General features: G+C 33.6%; 1 protein-coding gene across 4 annotated transcripts in view; it reads right to left on the bottom strand.

Moving 5' to 3' along the window:
* Nucleotides 1-6,541: 6,541 nt before the first annotated feature.
* Nucleotides 6,542-11,732, bottom strand: part of UCHL3 (ubiquitin C-terminal hydrolase L3) — an 83,785-nt gene continuing 78,594 nt past the window's right edge. For all 4 annotated transcript variants that reach the window (XM_031958495.1, XM_031958496.1, XM_031958497.1 and 1 more), the window contains 2 exons: nucleotides 9,672-9,730; nucleotides 6,542-6,783 (listed from right to left, as the gene is read on the bottom strand). In XM_031958495.1, coding sequence (XP_031814355.1) covers nucleotides 6,700-6,783; nucleotides 9,672-9,730 — 143 coding nt within the window. In that variant the 3' untranslated portion in view covers nucleotides 6,542-6,699. The remainder of the gene's footprint in view (nucleotides 6,784-9,671; nucleotides 9,731-11,732) is intronic.

Here is an 11,732-nt window from a genome sequence, read left to right as displayed (position 1 = left end):
TAAACCACCAGAAGAAAGCATTTTGGTTTTCTTCTTATCAAGAAATCAGCATTTTCCACACTTAGTTATTATGATTAATTTCACTAGTAGTATTGTTCCAAGAGCACTGTGCAAACATTTATTTTTAAGATGATTAGGTCTTTCTTTTTTTAAGTATATCCCAAAGAATCTTGTCCTAAGATGAAAAACACTTAGACTAAAAGAGAATACTACACATTGTAAATATTCACTTTCTCTTTGAATTAGTTTTAAAAATCTCTTGTAATGAACACAGGTTCACACTCTAAATTAGTTTTATTTAATCTGGAATCCTTGATTAAATCTTTGATTTTATTTTAATCTTTGATTAAAAATACAGGAAATATATTTCATGAATTGTTGGTCAAACACAAAAGATCATATATCCCCTTTGCTTAATGTTTTCTTCCTGCATGTGGAATTTAAAAATCTACTTTTCTTAATATAAATTATATTAAAAAGAGATCTATTGAAACAGAAAGTTATATTTATCTTTATGGAAACGGGTTGGCTTTGTAATTTCCTGTGAATGTAAAATGAGAAGAGGAAAGAAAACCTTCAGGCTCCAAGTCCTCTAACTCACCAGGGAGAGTTCATTGGCACAATTTGTGAATTTGGGGGTTAACTGACCAGTTATCAAATATGCTTTATGGTTAGCTTTTATAAGCATTTTGAACACTTGAGCAGTAGAAAAAACAATTTTAATAGCTAATTATCAGCCTTTAAGGTCACTTGAGGAAAAATAAACAAAATAGCCATGCTTTTATTTATACACAGACTCTTCTACCAGAGGAAGTTTACCAACATTTACTGTCTCAACATGCATAAAAATCAATCATTTTTAAATGAATTCTTTTTGTTAAAATGTATTTTTGTAAAGCAAACAAACCCCCCCAAACCCTAAACTCTACAACATACCACAACACTTTAAAATAGTTTTAACTTTTGTTCAAGTATAAAATTTATGGAATTATGGAATAGGGATAATAACTTCTAATTATATGGTAACAAATAAGGGAAGAAAGTATTAAGTCTTTACTATGTATACTAGAGATAAAAATACAATTATCAAAATAAATCCTTACCCTAAAAGAACTTACATTAAAATGGGGGAAGATGGAAAGTGGACGGGAGAGAATATGGAAGGGGTGGCATGGTCTCACACTGGTGGAAAGATGTTGAGTTATATACTATGTTCTATAAATATTATAAATAGACCACAACAAACCATAGTTTTTATATGGGCTTTATAGAGTCCTTAGAGGCATCTTTCTACATTTAATTCAAAGGAACTAAATCCTTCTTTCTAAATTTACTGGTTTTACAAGTGATCAAATGCTTAACATATTCAGTATGTCAAATATACAGTATATAAAATCACATATTTCACTACTCCCCTTCCAAATAATAAGGCAGAATCTACAGCTTTATTAAAATAATCTATTGAAATGTTTAATAGAGAGACAAGGACAGAGCTCTGACATGTTACTAGACATTTCTTCACATTTATACTTTCAACTTATTAACACATTTGAAAGTAGTCATTCTACCTGTTGTAATCCACCTTATTTAATGGAAGAATATTGAAGTTGGAACCACAAGATACAGAATTGAATATAGGTTCTATATACAATCTTGGACAAGTGAGTTTTTCTCTGAGCCTCAGTCTCACACCTTTATATCAATTATGAAGTCTGTTAATTCTACTTCCAAAAGATGTCACTCATCTATCTTACTTTTTACCCTAATTTAGGTCATTTATCCTTTCTGCATTTCAGTTTTTCCATTTCTCAAATGAATTTGTGGGTTTAAAGTGAATTCAACGGTCCCTTCAAATTGAAAATCCATGATTTTATGATTTAATTATCTGTTTCTAGTTTCTCTTCTGTGATTAATTCCATAGATCTGCCAAACTGTTATGTCTAAAATGCAGATCTAACCAAGATTTTTCTCTATTCAAAAGTATCATCCTGTTTCAAAAGGAATGAAAACATGATAGGTTCAACAATTGAAAAGGTAAGGAGCAGAAATTCAACTCTTCAATCCACATATAAATTACCAGATGAAAGCATTTTGGGAAATTAGCATTCAGTATCTCCATATCAAACTCTGGTCTGGCATACAAAGTTCACCAAAATATGACTCCTATCTTTCTTGCTAAACTTATTTCACACCCCTCCCTATTATGCAGCTTTCATTTCAACCAAACTGTCCTGCTGGCTCTTCTCTGAACTCAACCTGGTTATCTTTTATTTCCATATTTTTACACATGTAGACAACCAAGTCTGGAAGGCTATTCTCTTTTTAACTTCAGCCCCTAAGCCTCTAGTCCCCTTCATGTTTCACCTCAAATACCATTTCCTCAAAAAACCTTGTCTGATTTGCCCTTTTTATTAGAGTTTTTTCCCTCCTAAAACAATCGTGTTTTCTTCTCAAAAAAATGAGAATATGTAAAGTATTTCATAAAATCTTAAAAGTGCCACATAAATGTTAAACACTTATCTAGCTGTCTGACCTTAAACAAGTCACTACACTATTTGTTTCAGTTCTTCATTTGCAAAATGAGCTGGAGAAGGAAATGGCAAACCAATTCAGTAGCTTTGCCAACAAATCCACAAATGGGGTTAACAAGTATCAGACATGAATGTAACAATTCAACAACTACATTATCTCTAAATGGTTTCTTTCTCAAACACACATCAAACTATAATCCTGAGAAGCATTTGTCTTTTCATTCTATATGATTAGCATAGTGTTTTATACAAAGTGTTTTAATCAATGTTTTAAAAAATATATATAACAATGAATTGAATGGAATTTGGATTCTGGATTCTTAAAATTCTGTGAAGAAGGTAAGCCATCATACAGAACACTGAAGTTGAGAGGTACTGGAATTTATCTTGTAAACAAAGAAAACTAATTAAGTCAAACAGACTAGTCTAAGAGCACATACAACATTCTATACCCATGGGTCCCTTCCCTCATTTGTTTCAAATAAGCATTTACTTTCAATTAATAAATATTATTTACCATAGTTTGCAATAGTTGTTCTATTACACAGTGCATCACAAATTATTCAGCCATTTCCCAATCAATAAGGACGCACTCTTCCACTTTTTCTTCTTCTACCATAAAGTTGAGCTATGAATATTTCCACATGTACAGTGTGCATACATATATGATGTCAAAAGTGAGGGGAAGGCCTCTGGAATTTTGAGTGGATGCCTTATGGTAAATTTGGTTGGATGATCTTAGATGAGTTGTCAGTTATACAAAAGGGGCAAGTACTGGGGTTGTAATCTGTATCATTGAAGGGCACATCATATCAATTTGATTATCTGAGAATACCTAGATATCCTCAATATCTATACATACTTGATGTCCTTGGGGAAAATGCCCAGTAATGGTATTGCCTAGTTGAAGTGTTTGAATAGTTTGGCAGCTTTTCACATAAAATTCCAATTAGTTTTCTGAAACAGCGAGATCACTTCATCATTTTCCATCGTTTAAGTGCCTCTTTCCACAGTTTCTCCAACACTATTTGTCTTTTATTTTTGCCAATCTTAAGAGTGCAAGGTAAAATATTATGATACCCCTGGCTATCCCATTCACTTTTAAAGTTTTGGTTAACACCTATGACTCAAAAAAAAAAAAAAAACAAAAACCCACCTTGACCTTTTACTGGAGCTCCAGATCTGCAGAGAGAGGCAGAATAGGTGAAAAAGCAACAGGCTTTGGAGCCTAAGGATAGGTACTCAATTCCTACCTCTCATGGTATTGTTTGTTCTTCCTTGAGCAAAGGCCTATTTGGACCATCCTAGCTTCCATTCTTATCTCAACCAATTTCTTTCCACTCATTTTCCATTTATCCCTAGCTGGAGGCTATTCACTGCCCCCCTTTAAAAAATATTCCTTAGTTTCTTGCCTTCATGCCCTGGTGAAACTGCTCTCTCTGCAGGGAACGCTTTCTTTACCTATTGAATTCCTTCCTATCTAAGCTTTAAAACACATTCCAATATTAGAAATCTCTTACCCTGCAGGAAAGTAGTAGGAAGTGCAGGGGATATAAGGAAGGAGGCTAATAGAAGAGAGGGTATACTGAGGAAAAGGGTAGTCAGTAACTTTCGAGGAAAGTCAGGGTGAAAGGAGAGAATAGAATAAACAAGAAAGTAAATAGCAATAGTAATTGTGAAAAGAATTTTGAAGCGAGTTCTCTGATGGAGGTTTCAATTCTCAAATGTATAGGGAACTGAGTCAAATTTATAAGAATAAGAACCATTCGCCAATTGATAAATGACTAAAAGTCATTTGAACTATACCCAAAGGGCTATAAAATCATGCATATCCATTGACCTAACAGTACCATTACTAGGCATGAATCCCAAGAGATTAAAAAAAGTCAAAGGTATCTATCTATATAATATATATATATAAAATATAGCAATTCTTTTCTGGTGGCAAAGAAATGGAAATTGAGGAGATGCCCATCAATTGAGGAATGGCTAAATAAATTGTGGTTTAGGATAATAATATTATTGTTCTATGAGAAATGAGCAGAATGCTCAGAAAAACTTGGAAAGTCTTCCATGTAATCAAGCAAAGTGAGATGTACTGTGTACAGAGCAATAGCAATGTTGTGGGATGACTAGCTCTGAATGACTTTGGTATTCTCATCACTACAATGATCCAAGACTACTTTGAAGGACTTAAAATGATTATCCAGAGAAAGAACTAACTTTATCTGAATGGAGATTGAAACATACTTTTATTTTCTTGAGGTTTTTTTTTTTGGGGGGGGGGTTGTAGGGAGATTTTTTTTTGAGGCAACATTACTTTTATGGAAATGTTTTGCATAACTTCACATGTGCCTTCTCAATGGGGGGGCGGGGGGAGATGAGAAGGAAGGGAAAGAATCTAGAATTCAGAAGTTTAAAAAAAAAAAACTATTTTATATGTAACTGAGGGAAATAAAAAATATTAAATGGAAAAAAAAAAGCAAAACATCCCAAAAGGGGTATCCCTGAGGACCTTTCCTGAACCCCACTGTCAATAATGATATTTTCCCCAGTTAGGAAGCACATAAAATTTTTCTTCTCATATCTCTTATGCTCTTAACACGTATCTTGATAAGGTCATTTGTTATAATGAGAAGAGCATAGGAATTATAAATAGAGGACCAACTAAGTCCTCTACATAAGCAAGGCATTTAAATTCTCCCAATTCATTTCTTCAACTGAAAAACAGGGGTGATGGCAACAATTACAATACCTATCTCTGGCTGTGAGCTAAGTACTTTGTAACTTTAAAGCAGCTAATGAATAACCATTAAGCATTTATTGAGTATCAAGCATGAGCCCAAGTGCTCAAGATACAATTAAAAAAAAAAAAAAAAGTCCCTGCCCTGAAAGAGCTTATATGGTAGAATCATCCTGTACATGGCATTAAATATAATAAAGTGGAGAGAAGGAGGAGGAGTCAGGAAATGGTTCATGCAATAAATAGCACATGGTGAAAGTTTTAAAGGGAGCTAACAGGTCCAAGAGTAAAAATCAAAGAGGGACAGTACACAGAAAATGCAAACTGCCCTGCAAAATCAAAGAAATGGGCAACATAATGTGTACAAGAACCAGCATATCTGGGTCTATTTGTCTGAACCACAGTGTGAAGAAAAATAATGTGTATTAAATCTGGAAGGGCTGGCTGAAGCCTAATTAAATAGGCCTTTAATACAAGAGAAGGCTGTACCTCATCCTAGAAATGAGACATGTACTCACTGAAGCTTTCTGGGAAAGAAAATGATAAGGTCAGATCTGGCTTTAAGATTACTTTGACATCTGGGTGCAGGATAGATTATAGAAGAGAGCTTTAAGGTGAGAAGATTAGGAGGCTATTATAACAGTTCAGGTGAGAGGGATGAGAACCTAAATTAGGGTGGTAACCATGTAAGGAGAAAGATATGAGACATGGTTGGTACTAGAATAGACAAAATTTGGCAAATGACTGGATGTGAAAGGAGTCAAAGAAAAGTGAGGGACTGAGAATGCTTCTAGAACCATGGAGTGCAGTGACTGGAAGAGTGGTGATTATCTTAATAGAAATGAATGTTAAGAACAGAGCTTGAGGACATAGAAGATAAGATTTTGGACATGAATCTGAGATTCCTATGGAAAGTGTCTCATGTGAAGTCAGTAAAATGGAATTGGAGTTCAGGAGACAGACTAGATCTGGATCACTTATGCACAGAGATGATAACTAAACCCATTGCACAGGATGATACCACTGAAAGGGCGATAGTTATTCTTTCATAAGGCATACAGAGAGGTTGGAATCTGTGGCAATGGAGGACATATCCACAGCAATGAAGTCATATGCCTTTAAATTAATTCAAATATTGTATTTGTATAAACTATCTGATATTCATCATACTGAGGCATAAAAAGTGCAACTGTGAGTGCCACTTATGTTATTTTGATTTATGTAGAACAGTGATCTTCCATACATGAGAGGAAAAAAAGACACAAAATACAGATTAATTCAAAGTTTAATCCACATAAACTATTATTGGTCAGTATCATCAATATAATCATGAAAATATCAAAATTTGTGAGTACTGGCGTATGGCAGGAGGAATTTTATTTTTGTTACAAATAATACAGTACTGGTGTTTTCACTATGCATAAACTATGCTGCAGAAAGAGCAATTGCATTAAATCTTAATTCTTCTGGGTCACGTTCCATGAACTTCTTGCAAACTTCTATGGCATCCTATAAATGAAAGACATAAAGATACAATATCTCAGTTTATAAACAAAAACACTTTCACCAACAAAGGCAGCTGCTAAATAAACACTTATTTGTTATTCTAATTTATACAAGTCATATACAGTAGACTGTTGTTATCCTGAAAATCAGACTAAAATTGACTTATTTTTGTATTTCTATAGCCCAACAGAATTACTATAGGAATTAAAAGGAATGTCACAACAAAAGCTGCTTATGAATACAGAGAGGAATAGCAGCAAGGAGCAAGAGAGAGCTAACAGCACTTTTGAGGTTTAATTAGCAGTATTGATTTACCCTAGTAGCATGTTATAACAAATTCAAAATACAGAGACTACTATACTTAGCTTACATACTGGTATAAGAAATGAGGGACTGACTAGATGATAACATTGGAGAACAAATTAAGTTAATAATCTTTGAGAGTTAATGGTAATAATATTAGTAAAACCTATGACTTCAACAAATTCCTGAAAAACTCAATTCCTCTTGCCACCCAACTTTATCACTCCATCACATGATGTTCTCCACTTATTTTCTTAAGAGCTTTCTGTAACTCATTCTTTTGATGCTATTTTTTGGGTCCTTAGCTACAAAAAAACTTTAAACGAGAATATGCTGGAGCCTATAAAAACTAGCTCTGTTTTCAATATGAGCATATTTATACTTTAGAAACTGAGAAGGGTTGTTAAAGATCATGGCTACTTTACTTGCTTTTATTGATTATCAAGACATTAAGAAAGTGAGAGAAAATATTAATAATGCAGATAAAATTTAAAAGTATGTTACCAATAAATTTTTTTGGGAGGGCAAGTTGTTAAATATCTGCCAGCATACCAATAGGTTAAACTTATCAAATGAATAAAATGGGTTTTTTTAAACGTAATTTCTTTAAACTGTACCTTGTGAGCAGAGTTTTAAGGTACTGATATTTATAACTATGTCAAATGTTTATGTTCTGACTACAAACATTTACATGTAATATTCCTCACTTGTTGAGAGGCAATGTAATACTGTAAATATGTCAATCCTTACAGCCAAGAGGACCTGGATTTAAAACCTGTTTCAAAAGCATATATTAGGTATGTAATTATAGACAAGTCCTCATATCAAAAAGCCCCCAACAACTATCTAAGAAATAGGTTATAAAGATGCTAATCTCATATTGGTAAAAGGAGTATTTCATATTGAGAGCTTCTAACATGGATGTAATTAGAAGTTTGGATGCCCTCCACTATTCCTGAAAGAAACAAAAACTCAGCGGCACCTCCTGAAAAACAGTGTTTTTCTTCGTCTTAAGTCTGGTGAAGTGGGGTTTTCCTATACTTGATTTAGTTGATTTAGATCTGATCCACAACATTTTTGGCTCAAAGTGGTCTATGGACAGTCATACTATTTTTTTTTTTTTTTTGAGTACTACTTAAATCTTTTAAAGTCTTATAGTAACAGGTGAAAAACAGAACAGAGACTCTTCATATCTCCCAGATTCCAATCTTCTTTGCCCTGTTTTTTTGATTCCCAAAGAGCTGAAGGAGAGACCTGGTGACACTGCAAGGGTAATCCCATGTACATTGGCTAAGTAAGTTAACTTTAGTATGCATATGTGTACGTGTGTGTATAGATGGTAAAGGTGGGGTAAAACATATTGTGAAAGGAAGGCTATGCTGGATCAAGCAAGATCTTTTTTGTTCTGAAATATTTCCTACAAAAAATTCCACCAATCAGAAACTCATGTGGATCAATAAATTCTCCTTTTAAAAAGAAGGATAGAAATGGGTAGAGATAAAGACAATGAACAACCAAAGACTGAAGTTCATGAGGGCATAGTGTGTCCAAAGGTTAGACATGAAGAGGCAGGTAGTAGAAGGGCTTAGAGGAAAAAAGCAGAAATTCAAAAAAGGACAAACTTCATAATTTTCCCAGGACCCAAGTGGCAACTAAAAAAGTACTACCATAAATTACCAAGGCCAGAAATAAAACTATACATGCTATTATCTAAAAATTCTAAAAGAAATTATTTCACTTTAAAACCTGTAATGATTTGCCTGCCTTAATGTTATAAAAGAATGAACATTAAGTAGATATTTAGAAAATATCAACCAAAAGATCCACTTTTACATCTCACTCCAAATCTAACATGGACACTCAATAAATGGTCATTCTGATTTTTTAAGTTAAAAAATAAATTGAAAAATTACTTTGCAACATCAGAATGGCTGGTGGTCCATTAAAAAACCACACTAAAGTAATATGTGTTCTCATCATGTAGGTACTTCCCTAAATGGTACAATCAACAACCTATTCAATCCTTTAATGTGAGCCTCTTGTCTGCTTTCACTCACGAATCCTCCAAGCATGTCCATGCAGTGTGCTTAAAACTTCCTCATATTACATAGTTAATAGTGGATGTACATGAGCTATCCATCTGTTGCTATTTGCTGCTCTTGATACATGATGGCTAACTTACATTGCCTCTGAGTTATATATTTCTGATGAGATTATTTATATCACTCTTGGATATAATTCTTTCCTGATAATATGTTGTATCATACTCATACCTACTATGCGTCGCTGTGTTTAGCAGTTATTGCTTGATAGTTTATCATCTGCCAAACATAAAAATGTTTAAAAACACAATAGGACTTCTTTGTTATGCAAGTCTCCAAATCAAATTTAATATTTTCACCCCATTTGGGATCCTGCAAATACTCTTTTTACTTCAAATATACTTTCGCTGCCAAATGACAATTTCATTCTGGTCTTCAAAAAATCGCAAGATCCTGAAAGCATGACAGAATAACAAGAAAGCTACAAAAACAGATTATCTTTCTCAAGTTCATTTTATTTAAAGTTGATTTAAAAAGTCTTCTTACCTCTAATAAAGTATCATCACTAGTTTTCCCATGGTTAATTGGAAATGGCTTGCGTCCATCTAAGAAAATAAAAGTATTTAATGCTCAGCTCTATGCTCAGTGATTGACATTCAATTCCTATTTTCTTCAATTACAGACAACTAGAAAATTGTAAACAATGTATGGCATTAATTTTATCCTGCATAGGTAAAATTAAAACTAAGAGCCATTAAAATAAAACATTTTATCATTTACAATTATTAGTTCTTTTCTTCCTGATTTAAGAACTGACAATTTATAAAAATATAACTTGTTAGAAAAATAATTTAACTTTTTTGGAAAAAATACACATTGTAACAGAATATGTTTGTCTAATAAAAGTTATTATATAGTCGTTAATATTATCTTTATGTACATTGTTTTTACACAAAAAGTCAAAGTGTCTACAGTAAGCAAAGATATTACTTTAATTCCTCAAAAGACCCCAATAGTTTCTTCATGGGAGATGCTTACTGTCTCCCCTGATGCAATCGTACCGCTTCATAAGCTGGTAGCCATCCTTTTGGTATTAAACTGATCTGAATTTAGGCTGGTGTTCAAATAGGTAAGCAGACTACTATCAAGCCCATGCTTGAACCCTTCCAGTTAGAATGTATCAACCAAAACTCCAGAGCTCTAGGAACTCCAGCCAAAATAAGACAAATGAGAACTCAATGGCCTTCATTTTTAAATCAATCCAAATAAAAATATTTACTCTGTCCTGGAAAGCATTAGAGTGTTGCCTCTAAGACATCAAGCAGAAAAAGTAAACCCCCAAACCTAGGAGCTCTTAACCAAAAGTATACAATAGAATTAATTTTCAATCACCTGGTCCAGTGAAATACAGCACAACAGAGCTAAGAGGATAAAGGAAAAAACTACAGCTAGATATAAAAAAAACACTAGTAGCTTAATTTAAGGGCTCAAGTTACACATAAACAGCTAAATAAACATCATTCTTGAGGTTTTTTTCTTTTTTTTTTTTTGGACCTGTGATTGTCTACATAGTAGTAAAGAAATGGCAACCTCTTGGCAGTTTCGTGTTATAGAAGGGCCCAGGGGCACTGAGAGGATTAGTGACTTGCCTATCACTTAACAGTCAAGATGTATATCAGAGCCACGACCCAAGTCTCTGGCCTCTGAGTCCAGCTGTCTCTGCCCTAAACACTGCTTCTTACAGGCATATGAGACACGGAGGCAGGTATACGTACGTGTGTACATAAACTGGCATATGTGTAGTCAAGAGGAGGCTATGGTGCTTTGGTGTCAGAAAAGACCTGCTCAGGTTTGAGTCTTACCTCTGACACATACTGACCACCTCAGAAAAGCCCTTCTAAATCTCCTATAGTTGACCTACATCAGTTAGAGCTTCCTTAAAGCAGTAAAATCACCAGTCCAGTATGCATGTTTGTAGACACACACACACATATATATAGCATGAAAATTCTAAGAGTCTTACAACAGTAAATTTAGTAATAGGAAAGGTTTCTACAGAATCTAATATTAACTACAAGAGACATAGATTTGTTGGGAGAAGGAAGGGAAAAGGGTGTTTGTTTTAAAAGCTGTTCCCTGAATAAATCCTTCCTCTTCAAATCTATCAAAGCTCTCTGTCTTTCTCCTACACATATAATTCAATATGATTTTTTTAGTTATTCACCTTTCTGTCTTATCTACTACTAGTTTTTAAACTCAGAGAACCTGCTCTTTCTCTGCTTTGTACTGCATAATCAATATCCATAGAGTAAAATAGCGAAGGTTTCACTTTGTACTATATCAGTTATAATGTTAAGGTAAAATTTAAATCAGAACACTAAATGGTGACTCAGATTGTCTTGGCCAGATTTATGCTCTCATTAGCTTTACTAAATGCAAAATTCTTCATTCAGCAATGACAAATTCAATTTCTTTATTAAAAATTAGAATATTCCCAAATTCCATGTGATTTTTAAATACCTTTATATAAACTGACATATAAAATAAGATCTGCATTTCAATGCAACATGTAAACATGTTTAAAACTTCTGGTACTTCACTGTTGTT

Source organism: Sarcophilus harrisii, chromosome 3, assembly GCF_902635505.1.
Source record: "Sarcophilus harrisii chromosome 3, mSarHar1.11, whole genome shotgun sequence".
NCBI lineage: Eukaryota > Metazoa > Chordata > Mammalia > Dasyuromorphia > Dasyuridae > Sarcophilus > Sarcophilus harrisii.
The sequence above is the reverse complement of the archived record's forward strand: the minus strand, read 5'-3'. Positions and strand labels throughout refer to the sequence as shown.